The 20899-nt window shown below is 41.8% G+C and overlaps 1 protein-coding gene and 1 long non-coding RNA gene across 5 annotated transcripts in view; one reads left to right on the top strand and one right to left on the bottom strand.

The window, feature by feature from the left end:
* Nucleotides 1–17417, top strand: part of KDM4C (lysine demethylase 4C) — a 182725-nt gene extending 165308 nt beyond the window's left edge. For all 3 annotated transcript variants that reach the window (XM_083718554.1, XM_083718553.1, XM_083718552.1), the window contains 3 exons: nt 8045–8164; nt 12672–12764; nt 16282–17417. In XM_083718554.1, coding sequence (XP_083574680.1) covers nt 8045–8164; nt 12672–12764; nt 16282–16458 — 390 coding nt within the window. In that variant the 3' untranslated portion in view covers nt 16459–17417. The remainder of the gene's footprint in view (nt 1–8044; nt 8165–12671; nt 12765–16281) is intronic.
* LOC310835367 overlaps nt 201–20899 on the bottom strand; it is a 67265-nt gene continuing 46566 nt past the window's right edge. Inside the window, exons 2-3 of one of the 2 annotated variants that reach the window (XR_014559604.1) lie at nt 12375–12451; nt 201–1050 (exon numbers count right to left, since the gene is read on the bottom strand). This is a non-coding gene — a long non-coding RNA (uncharacterized lncRNA). Of the gene's footprint in view, nt 1051–12281; nt 12452–20899 lie in introns of those variants that run through there. The other variant, XR_014559605.1, reaches the window with a different exon arrangement.

Below are 20899 nucleotides of genomic sequence, written 5' to 3'. Positions count from 1 at the left end.
TGGGAAATTCCGGGCATATGGCAACCCTAGTTTCCCGAACTTGGGTCTCCAGCTGTTTTTGGACTACAACTTCCATCATCCTTGGCTAGCAGGACCAGTGGTCAGGGATGATGGGAACTGTAGTCCAAAAACAGCTGGAGACCCAAGTTTGTACCAGTTATACCATGACCCTTATTTTAACTCATATTGAGAAAATGTCTTTGGGTTGAAACCAACCACAGTGCTTTCATAGTCAAAAGTGACATTTGAGTCCCAGTTTCCAAAGTCCACATTGTAGCACTGTTCACTGATCTACATTGTTGGTCATTTAAGGGTGTTTAGAACTGGAGTCTAAACTCCAGTTAGTGAGAAAATTGCGGCTGGGAGCTAGTGGCCTGGCTATGGACACTCCATTGCATTCATAGTCAAGGTATGGTTTGTATCCAGGTTTCTCAGTACCCTTGAGCCACACGTATGTTAGAAACATACATGTTTATAGAACTGGAGTCTAAAGCCATCAGATAGAAAGAAAAGAAGATATTCCATTTCAGTTTATAAAACACTAATGCTGAAATGTATCTCTGTCTTTGGACTGTGCTGCATTTTCAAGACTCTCGGGGGATATTCCAAATGCCCATGTGTTCTTGTTCTGTGCAGTCTTAAAAATGCCCAGATATGTGTGTTCTGTGGAGTATATAGCACTGTGCAGTTAAACTCAGCCTGCAAGTCACAGCAGTCAAAAACAGTAATAAAAGACATATTACTACATGACTCAGGCTGTCAATCCAAGTAAATGTGACACAATTTACAGATTATTATTATTATTGGTCTACCAGTCTTTTCCAAAATGGATGTTTCCTCACCCGAAAGAGACAAACATGAATAGAAATTTGAGGATTTTTCTTCATTTTTTTTTTAAAAAGCCAACATTGATACACGGAGCCCTTAACAGAATTATGCTGACACTAATGTAACTGCATCCTTTCAAACAGAGGACCCGAGAGAGCCTTCACTGAGATGAGAATGGTGACGATTAAGCCCCATCAGTCTGTGCTTCAAATTCATCTCCAGCTATGAAAAAAGGAAGAGAGCCATTTAGAAATGTGACAGCAAAAGTACATCACAGAAATTTTCTAAAGACTACTTCTGCATTTCCAAATACACCTAAATTTCACAAAACACCAAATTACCATCTTTGGCTTCCTTTGTAATGGAATTGGGCACATTTTTATGATCATGCATTTGAACAAAAACGTCAGCATAATAACATGACAAATGGAATGCTATTTAAAAATAAGAGTTCTTCCACCCACATGGATGTCTTAGCCACAGATTTCCATAACTGAACACGTGCATGAGCACCCAATGGCTGTACGTTATAGCCAATTAGTGGCCCACAAGAGAGCTGTCAGTGTGCTAGGTAAAGGTAAAGGGACCCCTGACCATTAGGTCCAGTCATGGCCGACTCTGGGGTTGCGGCGCTCATCTCGCTTTATTGGCCGAGGGAGCCAGCATACAGCTTCCAGGTCATGTGGCCAGCATGACAAAGCCGCTTCTGGCGAACCAGAGCAGCGCACAGAAACGCCGTTTGCCTTCCCGCCGGAGCGGTATCTGTTTATCTACTTGCACTTTGACGTGCTTTCGAACTGCTAGGTGGGCAGGAGCAGGGACCGAGCAACGGGAGCTCACCCCGTCATGGGGATTCGAACCGCCGACCATCTGATCGGCCCTAGCCTCTGTGGTTTAACCTACAGCGCCACCCACGTCCCGTCAGTGTGCTGCGAGAAATAAATTAATGAAACAAAGACCCTTGTGATTCCAGTGTACCAACACACAGAGGGAGTTATCCACTGAGTCTCTGCATAATCCAGTGTCCCTTTGGCCTGGCATGAAAGATAAACTTTTCCGATATAAGAGTGAGGCATGCCTCAAAATTTAATTCAGAAACCAAGTATGCTTCTGCTGCCAGAAAACTGGAGACTCAGCTACATTACTAAGAAAAAGCATGTTATATGCGTTATAACACTGTGACACCAGATGGCGCTGTGGAGTTATGTCTTCCGCCAATGTGATTTCCCACTTGGAGGTTTAAGGCGTGTTTTCTTGGAACGCTTTTTTGATGTGTCTAGATCCAGCCAGGAAAACCCACATTAGAACAACAGGGAAGGGTGTGTATCAAGTAGCTTTGCTACTTGCAGTGTTTACTTTATTCCTTCTCTTTAAAATAAATAAGTTCCCTATCCTGCATTTGAACTGGTAAGGAAACGTGATTTTAGAATGGCATTTTCTGTCTCATAACGTTATGCAGTGGCTCTCCCTTCAGCAACGATTGATGTCATGCCAACAGAAACATGCCAGCAATTATTAAGAGAGGTTAACTCGTGTAATCTGCTGATTAGGCTGCGCTGTATATCATTCCTATTATGTACTCCCAAGATTTAGCTTCCTTTAGAAGGAAGCTGCAGGAGGCTCGTGGCATTTTGTAACATTTGCATTTCTTTACAGTTGTATCGGTTGAGCATAGGTAGAGATTCACCGCTTAACACTCCACAAACACCCCAAAGTGCAACTAGTACCCTCAGATTCTTCCAGAGAGCAACTCAGCTCTCTGTCTGCTTCCAGTTTTTGAGCTCATCCACACAAGAGTTTAAAGTAGATTTGAAGCTGCTTCAGTCTTACCCACCTGCCCGTTTTTTTGCCGCATCCACATGATGCTCTCATCCGAGTGGCAGCCTTCACTACCCACACCCAATCCATCCCCCCCCCCCCCAATCCATGGATAACCTGATAAGGGAAGTATTTGCAAAATTAAAGCATGTGTTACCCAACTATGAATGCACTGAAGTGCATTGTGAGAGCAGGGTTTGTATAGGTTTCATTAGGTTCCATCTAACACTACAGCACCTAATTCCATTTTGCTCAAAGAAAAGGATGCAGTCTGCTCTTTTTATAAGAATAAAATATCCCACAGAATTTTTGTTGCTTCTCAGGCTCTCATTAGGGGCAGTTTAAACATTCTTGATGGACTAAATGTTTTCTCATTGCTCCAGCATTATTGTGCATATATGTACAGTCATACCTTGGATCCTGAATGCCTTGCGAGTCGAACGTTTTGGCTCCTGAACCCCGCAAATCCAGAAGTGAGTGTTCTGGTTTGCGAACGTTCTTTGGAACCCAAATGTCCAACGTGGCTTCCACGGCTTCTGATTGGCTGCAGGAGTTTCCTGCAGCCAATCGGAAGCCGCACCTTGGTTCCTGAACGTTTTGGAAGTTGAACGGACTTCCGGAACAGATTCCGTTTGACTTCCGAGGTACCACTGCAGATATATAGAGATAGAGCACAATAGTTGGAAAGTGGGGGAAGGCCGTGGGGGGGGGGGGAGCCCCTGAGCTTCATTGTGGGAGGAGTATTTTTTGTTGTGCATTTATCAAGGAAGACAAAGCTTTGGGGGGCGGGCAATGAAGAGGGCTGGTGAATCTGTTTGGGGTCCCACAGTAGATTGGAAAACAAGGCTCCATCTTAGATCCCTGCAGAATTCTGACAATTACACATTTCAGAAACCAGGCTCTTTCACTCAAAACAGTTTGAACTAGCACATACAGTCATGCATGTACAGTTCTCCCAAGCTAGATATGGTCAAAGAGGCTTTTGAGATGCTTGCAACAAATTTTCAGAGTTCTTCTTTCCATTAGTTTTAATAGCTTGAGTAGATAAATTTTATTAGTTGCTTTCATCTCTGTCATCATATATATTTCTATGATAAGCTTGTCTATTGCTGAGCTGCTAATACTAATTACAGTGGTCATGTTCTTTATGAAAACTATCACTTTGTAAGCACAACTGTGAAAGCTTAATCACTCACACCCAAATTTCAAGCTAATGCACACAGAAATGGCTTAAGCAGAATGGACAGCTTGCATTTAGTGTATTAACTGAATGGGCTTGTTGACATTTCAGTTCAGTCCTGAGGGATACGCTTCCCATCTCAGGGAACCCCAATTCAGTCACCTTTACAACTTTGCTACAGGAACCCTTCTTTTCCCCCTAGATTTTAAACAGTGTGTGCTCACTCTTTGTGACAGTTCCCGTACTCCTTCTCTTGCAATCTTTTTAAATATATATTGCCACTCTAAACCCTTGCTGAAACAATCATTAAATTTTCTATTACTACAGTGAATAGCCCATTATAAAGTTGGTAGGAGCTTTGATTTCTTCATGCACCTACTTTTTTTTAATCAAAAGGTAGAAAAAGTGGTATATCTTAGAAACATTTAACCAAAGACAATTGGAGAGCCTGGTGTACATTAAAATAAAGCAGCTATGCATATTGGGCCGGCAGCTTGGATGTTATGCCTAGAAAGATTTGTTGCCACTGCTGTTGTTGCCAGACCACAGATGAGCAGAGCAGATCAGACATTCAAGAGAGCAGGAGTTCTTCTCTGGATGGGATTAAAATCCAAACCAGAGGTGGGTCATATGCTCACCATGATTGAAGGCAGGCCGGTATTGCTTTCACCCAGTTGCCAGTTAGGAGATTCATATAATGATGATAAATAAAAAAAGCATAAATATAATGTTGCATAGATAACTATCATGCTTACGTGATTTACTAATGTAATTAGCCATCCAGTTCCTTTTGCTGGTAAGAGAGATTGATTATAAAGGCCATGACATTATTAGAATGGAAATATTTTCATGAGCGGACACTCTAAATTGCAGCTAATGCTCCAAAATCTTTCTAGAGGCACCAGTCAAAACTCATCAGCTCTACATTCTTTTCACTGATCTGTATTTCCTCTCTATGTTCATACAACCCACACTCACTTAGGACCGTTCTTTACAGGGGAACCCCTACGTTCATTGCTGCAGCCTGAATTTGCTTAGACTTGTTTTTAACCATCTGTTATGAGGTTCCTTGGGCCCACTTCACATATCTTCTCAACTCTGGAGAGTGTTAACACCAGTTTCTAACATTATTTTCCTTACAGAGCCATTATCCCACATTAAGATATTTTCTTTGCCCTGTAAACATGTTTAAACAGCACTGCTAGAAAAGACTTTGTATCCAGTGTTTGGTAAACCACTAAGGCAGGGTTGGGGAACCCGTGGCCCTTCAGAAGTTGCTTCTATCATCCCTGAGCATGGAGCCCTGTTGTCTGAGGTTGATGAGAGCTGAAGTCCAACAACAAACGGCGGCCACAGGCTTCCCACCCCTCCACCACTGGAAGGAAAATCTACAACTGGGGAAGCCACCTCAGAAGTCTTCTTAGTATCTCTAGCTGTGAAACCGGCACACTGATAATCAAGAAAGTTATCCAGGTTGAACTTCAAGACCAATGTAGCATATTAAGGAGAAGATACTCTGTGTTCCTTTACTATCTGGGGCTTATTAAGTAAAAAAACCCCAACACCTATTCTTGTGCCCTGACTATCATAAGAAACCAGTGGAGAGTCTGGAAAAATTGGTGTAATTCCCTCCCTCCATTTCTTGGTTTGTCAGGAGTTGACCACTGTGTGTTTTGCAGCCAAGGAAGTTTCCAGAAAGTCTTTATCAATAAGACTTCAACATAGAATGCATGAGCCATTTTGCTTTGAATAATGGAGAAATGTCTGGTGGTTATTAGGCACAAACAGAGCAGATGGCAGTCTTCTTGCAAAGTGAAAATAAGAGTCACTTCCTCAACCTGGGCATCCAAACATGAGAGACCAGGGAAAGCTGCTGTGTGCATTCCTATCCTCCTTGCATTTTCGGCCACAGGGTCTTGCTCTACATCATTACCTTAGATTTTTTTTTACGTTGCATCATCTGTACCAATTTCCTCACCCTGGCCAAACACTGGGTCACTACCAATAGCAAGTTCTGCATGGCCCTGCAGTGAAAAAGCAGTTCTGAGACCACTTGTTTCTGCAGCAGGATTCTGGCAGCTGGAGGGAACATCAGAGGAAGTCTACAGCCATGGGGTGCATCATGCCGTGCCAAATTAAACACTCAGCCTGAAATCCACACCTCATTTACTGGGAAGATATCCTGTTCATGTAGAAAGGACGGGATACAGGGTTGTGAACTGAAACATAATGCAAAATGTTTGTCTAGTGCCTCAAATGATATATTTTATCATATCAATGGCAGAAATGCTCATTTTCCCTCTCAGAATCAGCAGGAAAAACACTTGTTATATTTACAGCAGTAGTTACCTGAATGTGTGTGTGTGTGTGTGTACTGAGGACCGGAACCGACACACACACACACACACACACACACACACACACACACACACTTCCTTGCTAATCAACATGCTGGTAGTTCAGCCCCACTGGAATGACAAACCCTAGGTAGCTCTCTTGCAAAGTAACATGTCAACCTTCCCATCTATTTCAAAGCCCCACTGTAGCAGAGCAGCTTGTAGAAATGAGCTTAGCAATCATCTGCAGAAAAGAGTTCTAATCTTATCAAGATGGGAATTGATTTTCTTCATCTTGATATAAGGAGCTTCACAGCATGCACATGCAATAGTATCAGTGGGATGGAAAGTACAGCTGTTCAGGCAAGATTATTAGGCTGGGAAACCTGTGGCTGCGTCCATATACAAGGCAATGTTGTCGTTGGCATCTAGGATCCTTATTGCCCAAATAAGTCATGCACTCGTTTTAGCCTTGCTTGAATCTACCACCAGAGGGAGCTGAGTTTACAACACTTAACACACACAAAGAGAAAGAATGCTCGCTGATTACAAAAGCTTTAAGAGCCATTAACAAATGCTTTTTTTTCTGTAAAAGCTGTTCTCCGGCAGTTTGAATAAAGCTAGGGGTGGCATTTTTCCCATCGAGATTGAGATCATTTTCTGGCAACACTTGTATATCATCCTGAAGCACTTAAATGTAAATAATTTCGCTCCTCTCCTGTTTCATTGCCCTCTTGCAAGTGTGAGTCTTCGCTTTGTATTAGAAGAATGCAAAATAAAATGCGCCATTGTTATGGAAAACAATGGGTTAGTGACCATGGTCTTCCAATGTTTTAATTGGGAAAGGCATTCTCAATTCTACACCGATTGCCAACAAAATGAACATCTGTGCTATTATTGCCTTCTAATACTCAAATAATTTTTAAGGGTTTTTTTCGGGGGGTGGGGGTGGTATTGGCTTATATTTGCTTTTGATTTCCACAAACAAAAGCTGCTATACTAAGTGTTTATCTCATGCTGTATTTCTGCATTTAATAGCTGCATTAATTTACCAACAAGGCTAGGATTCTGCCTTCAGATTCTGACAGTTGAGTACCATGCAAGGATAAGAGTAGAGAATACCCCGCCCATCTGGGAGACTCAGCCAGATGGGTGGGGTATAATAATAATAATAATAATAATAATAATAATAATAATAATAATAATTATAATTATTATTCCCCCCATCCACGACCTTTGTAGAGCTCAGTGAGTGTTACACTGAGAGCCAGTGTGGTGTAGTGGTTAAGAGTGGTAGACCCGTAATCTGGTGAACCGGGTTCGCGTCTCCGCTCCTCAACATGCAGCTGCTGGGTGACCTTGGGCTAGTCACACTTCTCTGAAGTCTCTCAGCCCCGCTCACCTCACAGAGTGTTTGTTGTGGGGGAGGAAGGGAAAGGAGAATGTTAGCTGCTTTGAGACTCCTCTGGGTAGTGATAAAGCGGGCTATCAAATCCAAACTCTTCTTCAAACTCTTCTACATAGACTTCTGGGTAGTGAGAAAATAGAAAAATATTTTATCTTAACAACATTAACCTTTTGAGCTCTCTGCAGTGATGGGAGAGTGTTGCAAAAGAGTATTGCAAGGCTTTTCTTTGGGATACATATCATCACCAGAATCCGCTTGTGCCATTCAAATCACTGTGTTACGTTGACATTGCTCTTATATATTGTTATGAGTGGGGGCTTGGAACACTCTTTGGTTCGTAGAGGAGGAGCGTGTTTTGTATCTATGCTAACAGGATAGCAAGAAGACTCCCTTCGTGACTGAGCCATACACATACATAGTCTTTCTACCGCCCTGTTTAATAACCGGATATCTCTTTGTTTTGTTTTGATCCAGAGCCGAGATTGCCTGAAGCTGGGCCCACCTGCAGAGGGAGAAGTCGTTCAAGTGAAATGGCCAGATGGAAAACTTTATGGTGCAAAATATCTAGGAACCAATGTAGCTTACATGCATAATGTAAGTTGCATTTAGTGATCTGTAAATTGAAAACCTTCATTCGGTTGTTGGATTCCGGTGCTCATTATATATGGCCAGCATTATGTTGGTTGTGCTAGATGAAAACTTATTTAACAGGGATAGCCAACTGACAGTCTGCAAGATGTTTTGGCCCAGTACCTGTGGTTCAATTTGTGTCTATCCAGATGAGAGTGTTCCCTAGCTTCACTTTTGCTTGGACAACTGGCAGCCTTGCTTACAGTGGTCGGAGGGTGGGAGGGATGACTTAGTCATACAGAAAATGTCTAAGGTCAGTAAGCCTGGATCACTTGTTTCAACCCAATTCTGTGTTTGTAAAAGTGAACTCAGATCTCCAGAGAAAACTTGTGAGGATCATCGTTTAGTTAGAGCTCACAATAAGAGCACCTCTTTTCAAACTTCTAGGCCCGTGGGCCAGTTTAATGGCCATGTTCTTAAGATACCCTTCAACAGCTGTGGATTAATCAAGGCTCAGAAGGGCATCATGACATTTGAAACTTAAACCGCCTATCCTGGTCTTTTGTGGTGCCTGGCCTCTTACAGCTGACCCCCAGGCCGAGTCGTAACTGCAGCAGGTGGGGTGAATTCCTCACAGTGGTATTGGCAGCCTTGCAATAGGCTGTGTCAAGAACTCCTGAATTGTGTACTTCAGATACCTTGTATTAGAAATGCTATGAAGCACTAGTATGAATACCTCAACAGATGGGAAATGAAAATAACTTGAAATGTTGGTGCAGAGTCATTTTAAGGTACGTAAAATTAGATGATGTAAGATGAACCATTGTTCTTGACAACTGTGGCCATTAAAAACAGTTACTCAGGGTAAGCACATGTGCCTTATTAGAAGTAGAATTATTTCCTGTTAGTCAGATTTAAGTGCCCTTTCCAAGGTCACATGAGAGCCCTAATTGCCCATTTCTTGGGACCATGTGTCCTATCTTCTAACAATAAGATCAGGCAAAAAAGAAGTGCAGGAAAAAGCAGAAAGATGATATGACAGGTGGCATTTTAAAACAAAGCAGTTTCAATTAAGAAACCATAACATACTTGTAGGGTTGTGGAGACATTTCTGTATGGAGGACGAGAAAAGGAGAAGTGAAAGAGTGGGGGAAATCTTTATGTTGCTTAGGACACCTTCATGCATTACAGTTCCCATGCCAGAAAATACTTATGTCCTTCAGGCCTAATGCCATTTTCTTTGGCAGCAGTAAAGAAAGTGCTGAACCCTTTCCCTGCCAGATGTATTCTTTGTGAAGCTTGCTGTCAGCTCCTTTTATCCCACCAGTGTTCCAGGCCTGCTTTTGTGAGAGACGGCATGATCATCTCAAGAGGGATTTGTTCCTCACAGCAGTGCCACACTTGAGTCTAAGCCTAGGCATCTCTCCTCATTCTGCTGTTCTGAAAAAAACTGTGCCTCCTCATTCTAATGGTCAGTTCTTTTGGTGCTTTGAAATACTAATGGCTAATCAACAAAGAAGTTCCCCAGACTTCATCAACACTTGTTAATTGACTAGGATTAAAGACGTACACACTTAGACCGTTTACATAGGTTAATTAACTCCTCACATGCTAATTGCTGATGTTCAGAAGTAGGTACACACATTCCAATGCACATGGATCTTGATTACATTCTCAAAGTCTAACACATAGTCTTTATACATAAAGACTAATTTAACACCACAAACCCCTTGCATAAACCCCTTTCTTAGACACTTTCATACTGTCTTATAACACGTACCAGAATAACATACAGGTTTAAATCTTAATATGTACTAAACCTAAACATTTAGCACCACAGATCTATTACACTACTTAGTGATTAACACCAACATACGAGTGGGTGGCGCTGTGGTCTAAACCATAGAGCCTAGGGCTTGCCGATCAGAAGGTTGGTGGTTAAAATCCCCATGATGGGGTGAGCTCCCGTTGTTCGGTCCCTGCTCTTGCCCACCTAGCAGTTCGAAAGCACGTCAGAGTGCAAGTAGATAAATAGGTACCGCTCCGGCGGGAAGGTAAACGGCGTTTCCATGCACTGCTCTGAACGCCAGGAGCGGCTTAGTCATGCTGGCCACATGACCCGGAAGCTGTCTGTGGACAAATGCCAGCTCCCTCGGCCTATAGAGCGAGATGAGCGCACAACCCCAGAGTCGTCCGTGACTGGACCTAACGGTCAGGGGTACCTTTACCTTTATGAGCAGGAAGTGGTGCCATACTAAATAACCCCTTCCCCTGGTGTCTGCACACAGAATGCAAAGGTCTGAAGGAAGGAGCCTTTGCACGTCTTGGCTTCTGGAACATTTGGGGTTCCAGATTGCACAGAACTGTGATTGCACAAAATCTCAACCTTTCAGACGTGTGCATTCTATCAATGGCACTAGGGAGAAGAGCTGTTTGGCACAGTGTTGCTTCCTGCTCATTTTAATCATGCATAGAGCTTCGGTCTGAACTATTTGGGTTTAGGTGGCACTTCCATGTCACTTTTTACAGACGCTGAAGTGTGATGGGAAATCAAAACATGGTCACTGTTTTAGTGTTGCAAATCTGTGAAGATCTGTAATAATAAAAAAGGCCAGGATTTTTTAAGTAGAAACCTGAGCCTTAAACATTGTCTTACGATTTTGCTTGTGTGTCCCTTTTTAATATGCATGTGTGAGCTTATGAAGATGACTAAATTACCCATGTACCTAATCAAATGCTTTCCAGCAATTCCAATTAAACTGCTAATTTATGATGTCCTGATGCAAGAAAAGCACATAGAGAGAACTAAGTAGCAAATGTTACTGACATATTATTGCAGTAGTGGTTTTTATTATTATGTGTGTCTGTCTCTTGGGGCTGATATAAATTAATATGGACAGTGATTGACAAACTGAGTGGTCTACATTATGCCAACTCAAGCCTAGTTCAGATTTGGACTCATTAGAGATGATCTATTGACACTCTCTGCCATAAACCCCTATTGAATAACTTAAAGGAGCCATTACTTGTCATTAGATCTCTACAATTTGGAAATATTTTCCCAGCACAGAATAGAATTTGGTTTCTAATTAACTGGTGCGGCAGACACACGGCCGAATCTTCTGGAAGAGCTGAAACCGCATAGTATGGTAGTTTTATCTGGACAACATTGGCTGCTTTTGTGTGGTATATTATGCCTAGATTTAGAGGAGATTATCAGTTATGGGGAGCCTGTACACACACACACACACACACACACACACACACACACTGATGTTGGACTACAATTCATCTCATCTCTGACTGTCAGGCAGTGGGTGGTTATACACACACACACACACACACAGAGAGAGAGAGAGAGAGAGAGAGAGAGAACTAATATCACTACCCTGAAAATGTTTGGGCTAACAAAAATCTTTTAATACTGTCAGGAAGGCTTTAGACATATTTGAGTAAGGTGTATGGATCCCTACTGTACATATGCAGTTTTTTATCTCTGAATTTATGATTACCATTATCATTATTAATGCATTTGTTTCAATGGGCACTTTGAACTTTAAAAATAAACAACCACATTTGGTCAAGAGCACAAAGAACAAAGCTATAGAAGTACCAGGCGTCCATGTCTTGGAATTGGAAAAGTGGTGTCAAAAAAAGTAACTTGGATCTTCTGAAAGGCACAACTGACTGCAGCAGCAGAGTCGTTTAGCATTCCCCACACCTTGCTGCATTCCCTTTCTCATTTTCTGCTAAAGGGGTTCATACTGGATTAGATCTAAACCTAAGCATGATAAAGCTTTTCATCTTCTGAACAGACTATTTTAAAAGAAGTTCCATCAGATTCAATATAATTCTGCTAACTGGTATTTCCTTTAGTATCACTCATACCTTCCTCCTTTTGACATAAGTCTTCCACAACCTTGAAAACAGAAAGATTAATTCTTATCACTTGGGGAATTAGATTAACCATTTGGGTACGTTGGGCCCTGGGTCATGTGATGGGAAGGATGACTGGCTGCCTTGCATTTATTTATCTCCAAATTTGTAAACCACTCTACATTAAAAAGAAATACCCAGGCAGTGTATAAAAATAGTACAGAGTAGTGTAGAAAAAGCACAGTGTGGCATTATACAGATTAAAAAAAAAAAGAAAGGCACATCATCAGCCCCATTGCCTGACCCAGGGGCATTTGTAGCCCCACTTTCCAATGTGAGCAGAAGCAGTCACACTTACCAGGAGCTATTAACTCTTTAAGGAAATCAGGGGGGAAGCTTTAGAGTGCAGCAGCAGCTGCTCTGAGCAGCTGTTAACTAAAGAAAGAAGAAGAAGGTTAGAAGTCAGTCCTTGGGTGACCTTGTAAAGTAAGTCATTTTATTGAGGGAGTGGCTGTGTATGAATTTCATGCAGATGAGCATTGAACAGCTAAAATATTTTGTTGCCTGTGCTATCCCATACCAGTAACAGAATCTCAAATAATGCAAATAATTGTAATCTGAAGAATTTCCGTATTTTTTCAATATATATAAATAGGTGGAGTTTGAAGATGGTTCTCAGATAGCAACGAAAAGGGAAGAAATCTACACTCTGGATGAAGAACTGCCCAAAAGAGTGCGGGCTCGATTTGTAAGTACCGACAAACACATTGAAATTGGGGCAAAATGCCACAAGTTGATGATTGAATTTCTGTATCATCCTCACCGCTTTTATAAAGATTTAGTGCTTATGCGTTTCTTTTACAATTGCCCCATGGCGTCTTGTCAGATGCTGAAGATCAAGCCTTATCCAGCCTGCAAACATCATTTCCCTAGATCCCTGGATGCTATTATGTGGCAGCTTGTCACAAGCCGGTCATTCCAGTGAAAGCAGGAAGAACTCACCCACCCCAGAAAACAACCTTGCTGTTGCTTCCCTCTTCCACATTATTCCTGTGTGCTCCCTACTTGCCTGGTCAGAGGCAGTAGTGCTTCTGAATACCAGTTCCTGGAAACTGCAGGAGGGGCAAGTGCCCTTGTGCTCAGGTCCTGCTTGAAGGCTTCCAACAGGCATCTTGGGTGGGCACTGTGAAAACAGAATGCTGGACCAAATCCACTGATCCAATCCATCACACCCTTTCTTCATTCTTATGCTCCACACTGGGAGCCAGTGTGGTGTAGTGGTTAAGAGCAGTAGACTCGTAATCTGGTGAACCGGGTTCAGTTCCCCGCTCCTCCACATGCAGCTGCTGGGTGACCTTGGTCTAGTCACACTTCTCTGAAGTCTCTCAGCCTCACTCACCTCACAGATTGTTTGTTGTGGACGAGGAAGGGAAAGGAGAATGTTAGCTGCTTTGAGACTCCTGAAGGGTAGGTGATAGAACGGGCTATCAAACCAAACTCCTCCTCCTCTTAGAAGTTCCAGATGTAGCTCTACAGGGTTTAGTTTCTTTTGACTATGAGAGCACTAGAGACTTACAGTGTCTTTCTAATGTTCACTTTATTTGCAAATATATGAGCAGGGTGGAAGCACTCTGTTGTGTATAATTTTTATTAAATTTTCTGTTTTACAATTTAGAATATTCATTTAAACAACCTTAAAATGTCAATGACTTCCCTTCTTCTCTTTCCATGGTTCATTTTGCATATCAAAAATCCCTGCACATTTTACATAAACTAAACTGTTCAATATTCCATTATTACATCCATCAAAACTTGTTTACACTGTTGAGTTTATCTTAATGCTGCCAACATTTTCAAGTTTACACAATTCCCCCCATATATTCAATAAATATTTTCCAGTCTTCTATAAACGTACGTTCTTCTTCTCTTATTCTATATGTTAGGTCCGCAAGCTGTGCATATTCCATAAGTTTAAGTTGCCATTCTTCTTTAGTTGGGACTTCGCTTGTTTTCCATTTTTGGGCTAACAAAACATGGGCCGCAATAGTGGCATACATAAATAACCTTTTTTTGACACCTGGGAATTTCCATCTAAATTATCCCCAACAAAATTATCCCCCAAGAAAAAGGACTCTGTTGTGTTTTTTTTTTTTAGGAAAAGTACTTTTAAACATTTTTTTCAATTCATTATTAATTATTTCCCAATACTCTTTTACCCCTTTACAGGTCCACCACATATGAAAGAACGTACCCTCAACCTCATTGCATCTCCAGCACTTTTCTGATTCAGTCTTATACATAGCAATCCTACTCGGAGTTAAATAGAGTGAAAGCACTCTGTATCAGGCACCCGCAAATTTCCTTACCCCTGGGTCATATTCCCAGATGATACCTGCTGTAGCCTCTCTACGGTTCCACCCCCAAATCACAGCTAAACTCTCTTCTCTATCTCTCTCTTTGTCTACATTCAAACTACAAGCTGCCTTCTTTTCATTGATTTGTCATGTCACTTTAAACTATTGTTAAAACTACGTTTTGGTTTAAATGTGAATATGCAGCATGCTGATACATCATGCTTCCCTCCTCCACTGCTGATCCCAGGAAACAAGCCATGGTCTGGCTTAGAGTTACATCTGAGCCCAGGGTCGTGGCTTGCTTCTTTCCAATCAATGAGCTCTAAGACTCTTCCCAAACATATTGTCCACCTGTAGTCCCTTTGGAAGATGCCCTGGTAGACCAGAAAGGTCTCTATCATGCATTAACTTGAGATATTTCTAGTCTACAAGTTTCAGAATCATGAAACAGAGTTTGTAGCTTCAACACGTACCTAGCAGCATACATGGGAAAGATGGTTCTTGAATAGTACAATAAATAACTTAATTGGTAAGAACAGCGGATTGATTATTTTTTTAAAAAGCAAAAATTATGTTGAGGAAAATGACCCATTATTACTTATTGTTTTATAGAGTATTCATAATGGGCTTTATAATTAACTAGATGTTCCATAAATCTGTTTTATTGTTGCATTCAACTTAGAATTGCACTGCAGATATAGTAGATTTCTGCCATTTATTAGAAATCGTGATAGTTTTATAGATCATTTTTTACTTCTGTCTGTAATAATGTTAACTTTTCAGGGGAGTTAATGATATTGTTATAATGCTCCCTGAAATCCGGGAATACCCTAGTATCCAGAAATCTCTTTGCATCTGGCTTTGGTAATGCCCCATTCATCAGGAAAATCTTTTGACGAGAAGTCAGTAAGACTCTTCTAGCTCAGCCTAGCAAAGTATGCTACTCTGGAGATCTGTTTCCTGACTGTACTCAGAGCAAGGGACTGAAACCCTGGATCTTGAGTACACCGGCCAGATGGCCGTTTCCACCTTCATTGCTATCACAAGACTATAAAGTATGTGCAGCGTGATGGCAGCTGCACTTGGAAGTAGATTGGCTAGGATTGTTTAAGAATGGCAACATCAAAGTTACCTCCTCCTAAATTCATACCAGCTCGACTGACCATGATGAAAGAAGCCTATACAGTGGAACCTTGGTTCTCAAACGGCTTAGTTGATGAACAAATTGGCTCCCGAATGGCGAAAACCCGGAAGTAAGTGTTCCAGTTTTCAAACATTTGTGGAAGCCCTAACGTCTGATGTGGCTGTCGGCTATTGTTTCGCCTGCACCATTCGGAAGCCGCGCCTTGGTTTTTGAACGTTTCAGAAGTTGAACAGACATCCGGAACAGATTACGTTTGAGAACCAAGGTACGACTGTACATGAGTAAAGGCTTACTTGCAAACAAGACAAGTGAAGAGAGCCAGGCAGATGAAAGGAGAAGGCCAATCACTGTTTGAATAACAATGTCTTCTATGGCAGAGGTCAATACAATCCGAGCTCATTCATTTTGGTTTATGCATACCTTTCTCACCATGAATGTTTCTCCCTCTGCCCTTGCCGATCTATCAAATTATGTGTAACCAGCCCATATGATTCAATCTGTTTTCAAGCATCCAGCCCCTTGGAAGGTCCATTCCATCCATGGTTTGTAAACATACCAGGAAGCTGATCCACATTAGAGATATACATGCTTTCTCTTGACTAACTTTGAAGATTAATCTCCACTCAGTGCCCGCAAAGACTTTCGTGCTCTTGAAGAGGTTGTTGAGATTTATGTTTATTTGAAGGGAATATACTGGAGTAGGAAAACTATTTATGTGGTGTTTCGTTATGTATGAAATATACCCTATAGTGAATGTCTCTTTTTAGTCTACAGCTTCTGATATGAGGTTTGAAGACACATTCTATGGAGCCGATATTATACAAGGAGAAAAGAAGAGGCAGAGGGTATTGAGCTCCAGATTTAAGAACGAGTATGTGGATGACCCTGGATACCGCAGTTTCCTGAAAACCTCGTTCCAGAAGAAGTGCCAGAAGGGATTATAAAAGAAGAAGAAGTGAACTTATCACCTGCTCTCTTTTCCTTTGTGTGCGGAGGGGATGCAGTTACTAAATGTGGGGTTTTTAAAAATGGTCAGGTAATCATCTTTTTGTCTGACATGTAGCTTGTGGTTCAAACACATACTGAGAGTTTGATTTAAAAATATCTCGGGCACAGACAGTGTTTCTTAACTAAAGGGCCGTGATTTGTGGGCTAATATGCGAAACAAGGACTGTCGGATTCACATCAAGGGATCGATCCATGTCACATTGGCCCTGTCCAAGAACATGCCTAAGAACCCACAGTACCACCGATTGGAGAACTTTTAGTCTTGCCTTGCACTGATGGTTACAAGAGAAGTTATATACCAATCTAGGTGAGGAACTTTCTTCAGCCTCCAAAGTTCAAGATTTGCAATCTGTACATTGTCCACAAAAGGAAAAGGGAGTTCAACCATATATATATATATATATATATATATATATATATATATATTCAAAGCTTTTCTTAAAAAAAAAAAGTATAAAGAGCACTGAGATCTACAAATACTGCTATACTGTCATAATTTTGTACAGTGCTTCCCACACTGTTTATGCCTCCTGTGCTTTCAGTGCTCTCTGGCCAGGACTCAGTTGTTTAAATGTGATGGTGGGGAGGTATTACTAGAGAAGAGAAAGGTGCTTCTAAAGAGGGAGACCTTCAGGAAATGAATTGTGGGTGTATATTTAAAGAGAGAGATTTTTGGCATCTATTTTTAAAGGGTTTTTTTTCACGATACTCTGTGGGGACGACAGCAATTTGTACAATGAAATGTCTTTTATTGTGTTTGTAAAATTAGAGTTTACATATCTTTGCTTGGCAGGCTAGGTTTGAACTAATGTAATATAGTAATATAATATGGTCTTCCCTTTTTAAATAATAGTCTGCAAATGTAATAGTGTTGGAAATAAAAAAAATGATGTCCCTTTGTCTACTAATGTTGGGTTGCGGCAATGTAATCTGTAGGGATCACACACACACACACACACACACACACACACACAGCCACACATACACCTTGGTCAGTATATGACACTTAAAAAAACACCTTACTAGTGAGGATTGCAAGTGACTGGTGCCTTCTATAAATGGTTTTTTTTTTATAAGATAAGAAACCAGTTGTACACATCTGTGTGTACAGTTAGCACACCAGTGCAGTGCATAACTCTGCCACATAGTCACTAGTGAGCCAGTTTAAACATGATTTGGCTGTGCGGAACTGCACACCAGTAAGACTTTTAATTTTTAGCACACCCAGCATAGCATTTAGATCAGACTTTAGTTCACACATAGTCATTACTAATAACCGAAGCACGACCTTCCTTTCGTTTTTCCTTTGCCTTACGGCGTTAATCTTGTCAGGTTGCACAAGAGACAGCAGAATGTGCTTGTGTGTTTTCGCAGTCTCGTTGCAAGATATGCTTTGGGATTGCAAAAAGCCTAAACGAGCTTTAGCTTTTGCAGAACATTATCTTTTCCATGGGTGTCAGTCCAGCAACAGATCTCCAGCCAGCTGCAACAGGGATAAAACTCTCCGAATTCAGTATTGTATGAATTCCAGATGAGCAGTAATGCTCTGCTGCAACAAAACCAGCAGAGTCCTCGAGGAATCTTAAATGTTAAGTTACTTTATTTACTTTATTACTGTATAAATGTTAAGTTATTTGATTGATTAAATTTATACCCTGCCCTTCATATTTTTCTTTCATGAAACAACCCTGTGAGGTGGGTTAGAATGAACAGTACAGTGGTACCTTGGGTTACATATGCTTCAGGTTACATATGCTTCAGGTTACAAACTCCGCTAACCCAGAAATAGTGCTTCAGATTAAGAATTTTGCTTCAGCATAAGAACAGAAATCGTGCTCCGGCGGTGTGGTAGCAGCAGGAAGCCCCATTAGCTAAAGTGGTGCTTCAGGTAAAGAACAGTTTCAGGTTAAGAACGGACCTCCGGAATGAATTAAGTACTTAACCCGAGGTACCACTGTAGTAGGAATGTTAGCATCACTGCACTGGGCTTACTTGTGTTTCTAGTGTATGAAAGCAGGAGTTGCTTTTACTTTTACTGTTTTACTCCTGCCTCGACAAAGCAGTCACATTTCCTTTAACCATCACCCCCTGCCCAGGAATTGGAGCATGATGATGATGATTATTTATTTTACAGCAGTGGCTACAGGCCCCATTTCCTGGTGATGGGGGTTCCATACAGGGCTTCCCCCTGCTCCAATCCACAATAGATGAGATTCTTCCAAGGCTCAGATAGGTCCAAGGCTCATGAGCAGACCAGGCCTTGGGGTCCACCACTTCCTCACAACAGTTGCGTGTGGCAACCCTTAATTCCCTCATCTTCTCTGCTCATCCTTATAGGGTGAGATGGCCCCACAAAGAGCCCCAATGAGTGCTGTTGAGAATCAGCAGCCCAGAAAGGCCTTGGGTAAGACCAAGCATCTCCAGGGACCTACTTGCCAGTGCAGTGAAGTTGCACTTTAGGTAGGATAAGCAGGTCCATCAATCTAGAGACAAAGGAAGACCAGCTACCTTGTTCTCCCTGCTGTTTCCTGGCTACTGCCTGCCCAGCCCAATGCCCCAGAAGAAGCTAGCCCAGGGTTGGCCGTAGCACAGGGCTTTCGTTCCCTGCCATCCTCTGAGAAAGATGAATTCCTGGGTTTTGAGGATCATGAATTCTGCCCATCCTCCACCAGGGTCCAGGGATCTCCCACTCCCCATCACAATCCTTCCAATTATCTGAGGATGTTTTAAGGCAAATTAAAGAAGCATTATCAAAGGAAATGAGTATTATCCTTCCAGAGCAGTAGCAGCCTTTGCAGCCAAAATCTGTCCAGCCTCTGCAACTTGAGCTGCTAATCCTCAACAATGTCAGAATTGCATCTTGTATCACACATCATCTAGAGAACCTCCAGCTCCATCCTCACCTAATCCTTTTTCCCACCCATCTACACAGGGATGGTTCCATTCACTCTCAAACCTCCCAGTTTTCGGGGTTTCATCCATTTCCTTTGGCAGAATCAGATGATGATAAATGGAGTGAAGGATCAGTAACTGAAGAACCCCCATTGGACAGGATGCCTTTGCTATGCCATGCCATGCCCATGCCACTCTGGGATTGACTCCCAAATCAACAGAACAACCTGCAGGCACCACATAACCTCTTCCTGTGGCCTATGCCCAGTCATCTCCCCAAATCGTACCCACCCCGGCAGTTATCAAGAAAGTGACCAAAGTAGAATGCAGGGCTCTTTCTAATAAATATTAACATGCTGGATACAGAATTCGTGGACCACCTTAAGACCTCATCAGTGGACAAACCAGTTTATTTTCTTTCATCAAAATATTTGTTACCAAAGGATGAAGATGCACAGTTAAAATATACCATTGATAGGCACCTATATTTTGCTCTCAGGTTTGTCAAAAAAGCAGCAGCCCTCTCTTCCCGTGTAGGATCTCCTTACAAATCCAGAACAGGATCCTGCACAGTCTCGCCTACTTAAGATCTCCTGAGTAGCATCATTTACAGCTGGATGCTTCTCAATTTGCGGCATGGAGTCTCTCACCTCCATCAAGCATTCTCTCCATCTCAATGACTTCATGATGTCTATAGACCTTCAGGAAGTATCAGCCATTGGTCAATATCATCAATTCAGATTGACTTGGCCACATCTCCTAGTGTCTTCACAAAGATAAAGCTTGCTTTGGTGGCCCACATCTGCTTCAACAACTACAGTTACCCACATCTTAATGATCTTCTGATCCATTCACTAACCAGGACCCAGGCGGTCCTCCATCTTCAATACACTGTCCAATAGCATCATTACTCTCTGGAGAATAGGGGGAAATGATAACACTATCGGTCATCTCACTTTACATTATTGCTAGCTTATAAGGCACCACCGAGACATCCCTACTTCCTTCCACTTTGGAAATCACCAAAATGAAAGTGCAGGCATACACTGTGAAGATTATGAATCAAGAGATTTGGCTGTTATTTGTACAACTGATGTAATTGAATAACTGGCTTCTAACTGAAGGCAATGTACACCCAGGGCACGTGAACTAATACTAAGCAGATAGGTTCTGTGACGTGACTGCCCCCTGGAAAATGCTTTACCAATCAACATTCTCTGGAAAATAGATGTAAACCACCGGGGAGTCAATTTTCTCTCCCCAAATAGGTGGTTTTTGTTGTTGAAATGGTGAAAAGAATGGATCGCCTCCTGTAGAAAGGAATTGATGGCTATTATTAAAGTTTTTTTTTTTAAAAAAAAATCTCCGCAGAAAGCAATTGAGAGGAACCACAGAAGGGTAATTATTAGCTAAATGAGCTATTAACGTCTTCATGAATGTTAAGGGAATGGGCCTAGTAGCCCCCAGGAGAAGATTAGAAACCCA

Source organism: Podarcis gaigeae (genome assembly GCF_964106915.1).
Source record: "Podarcis gaigeae genome assembly, chromosome: 17".
NCBI lineage: Eukaryota > Metazoa > Chordata > Lepidosauria > Squamata > Lacertidae > Podarcis > Podarcis gaigeae.
This window is presented reverse-complemented; position numbering and strand designations above follow the sequence as displayed.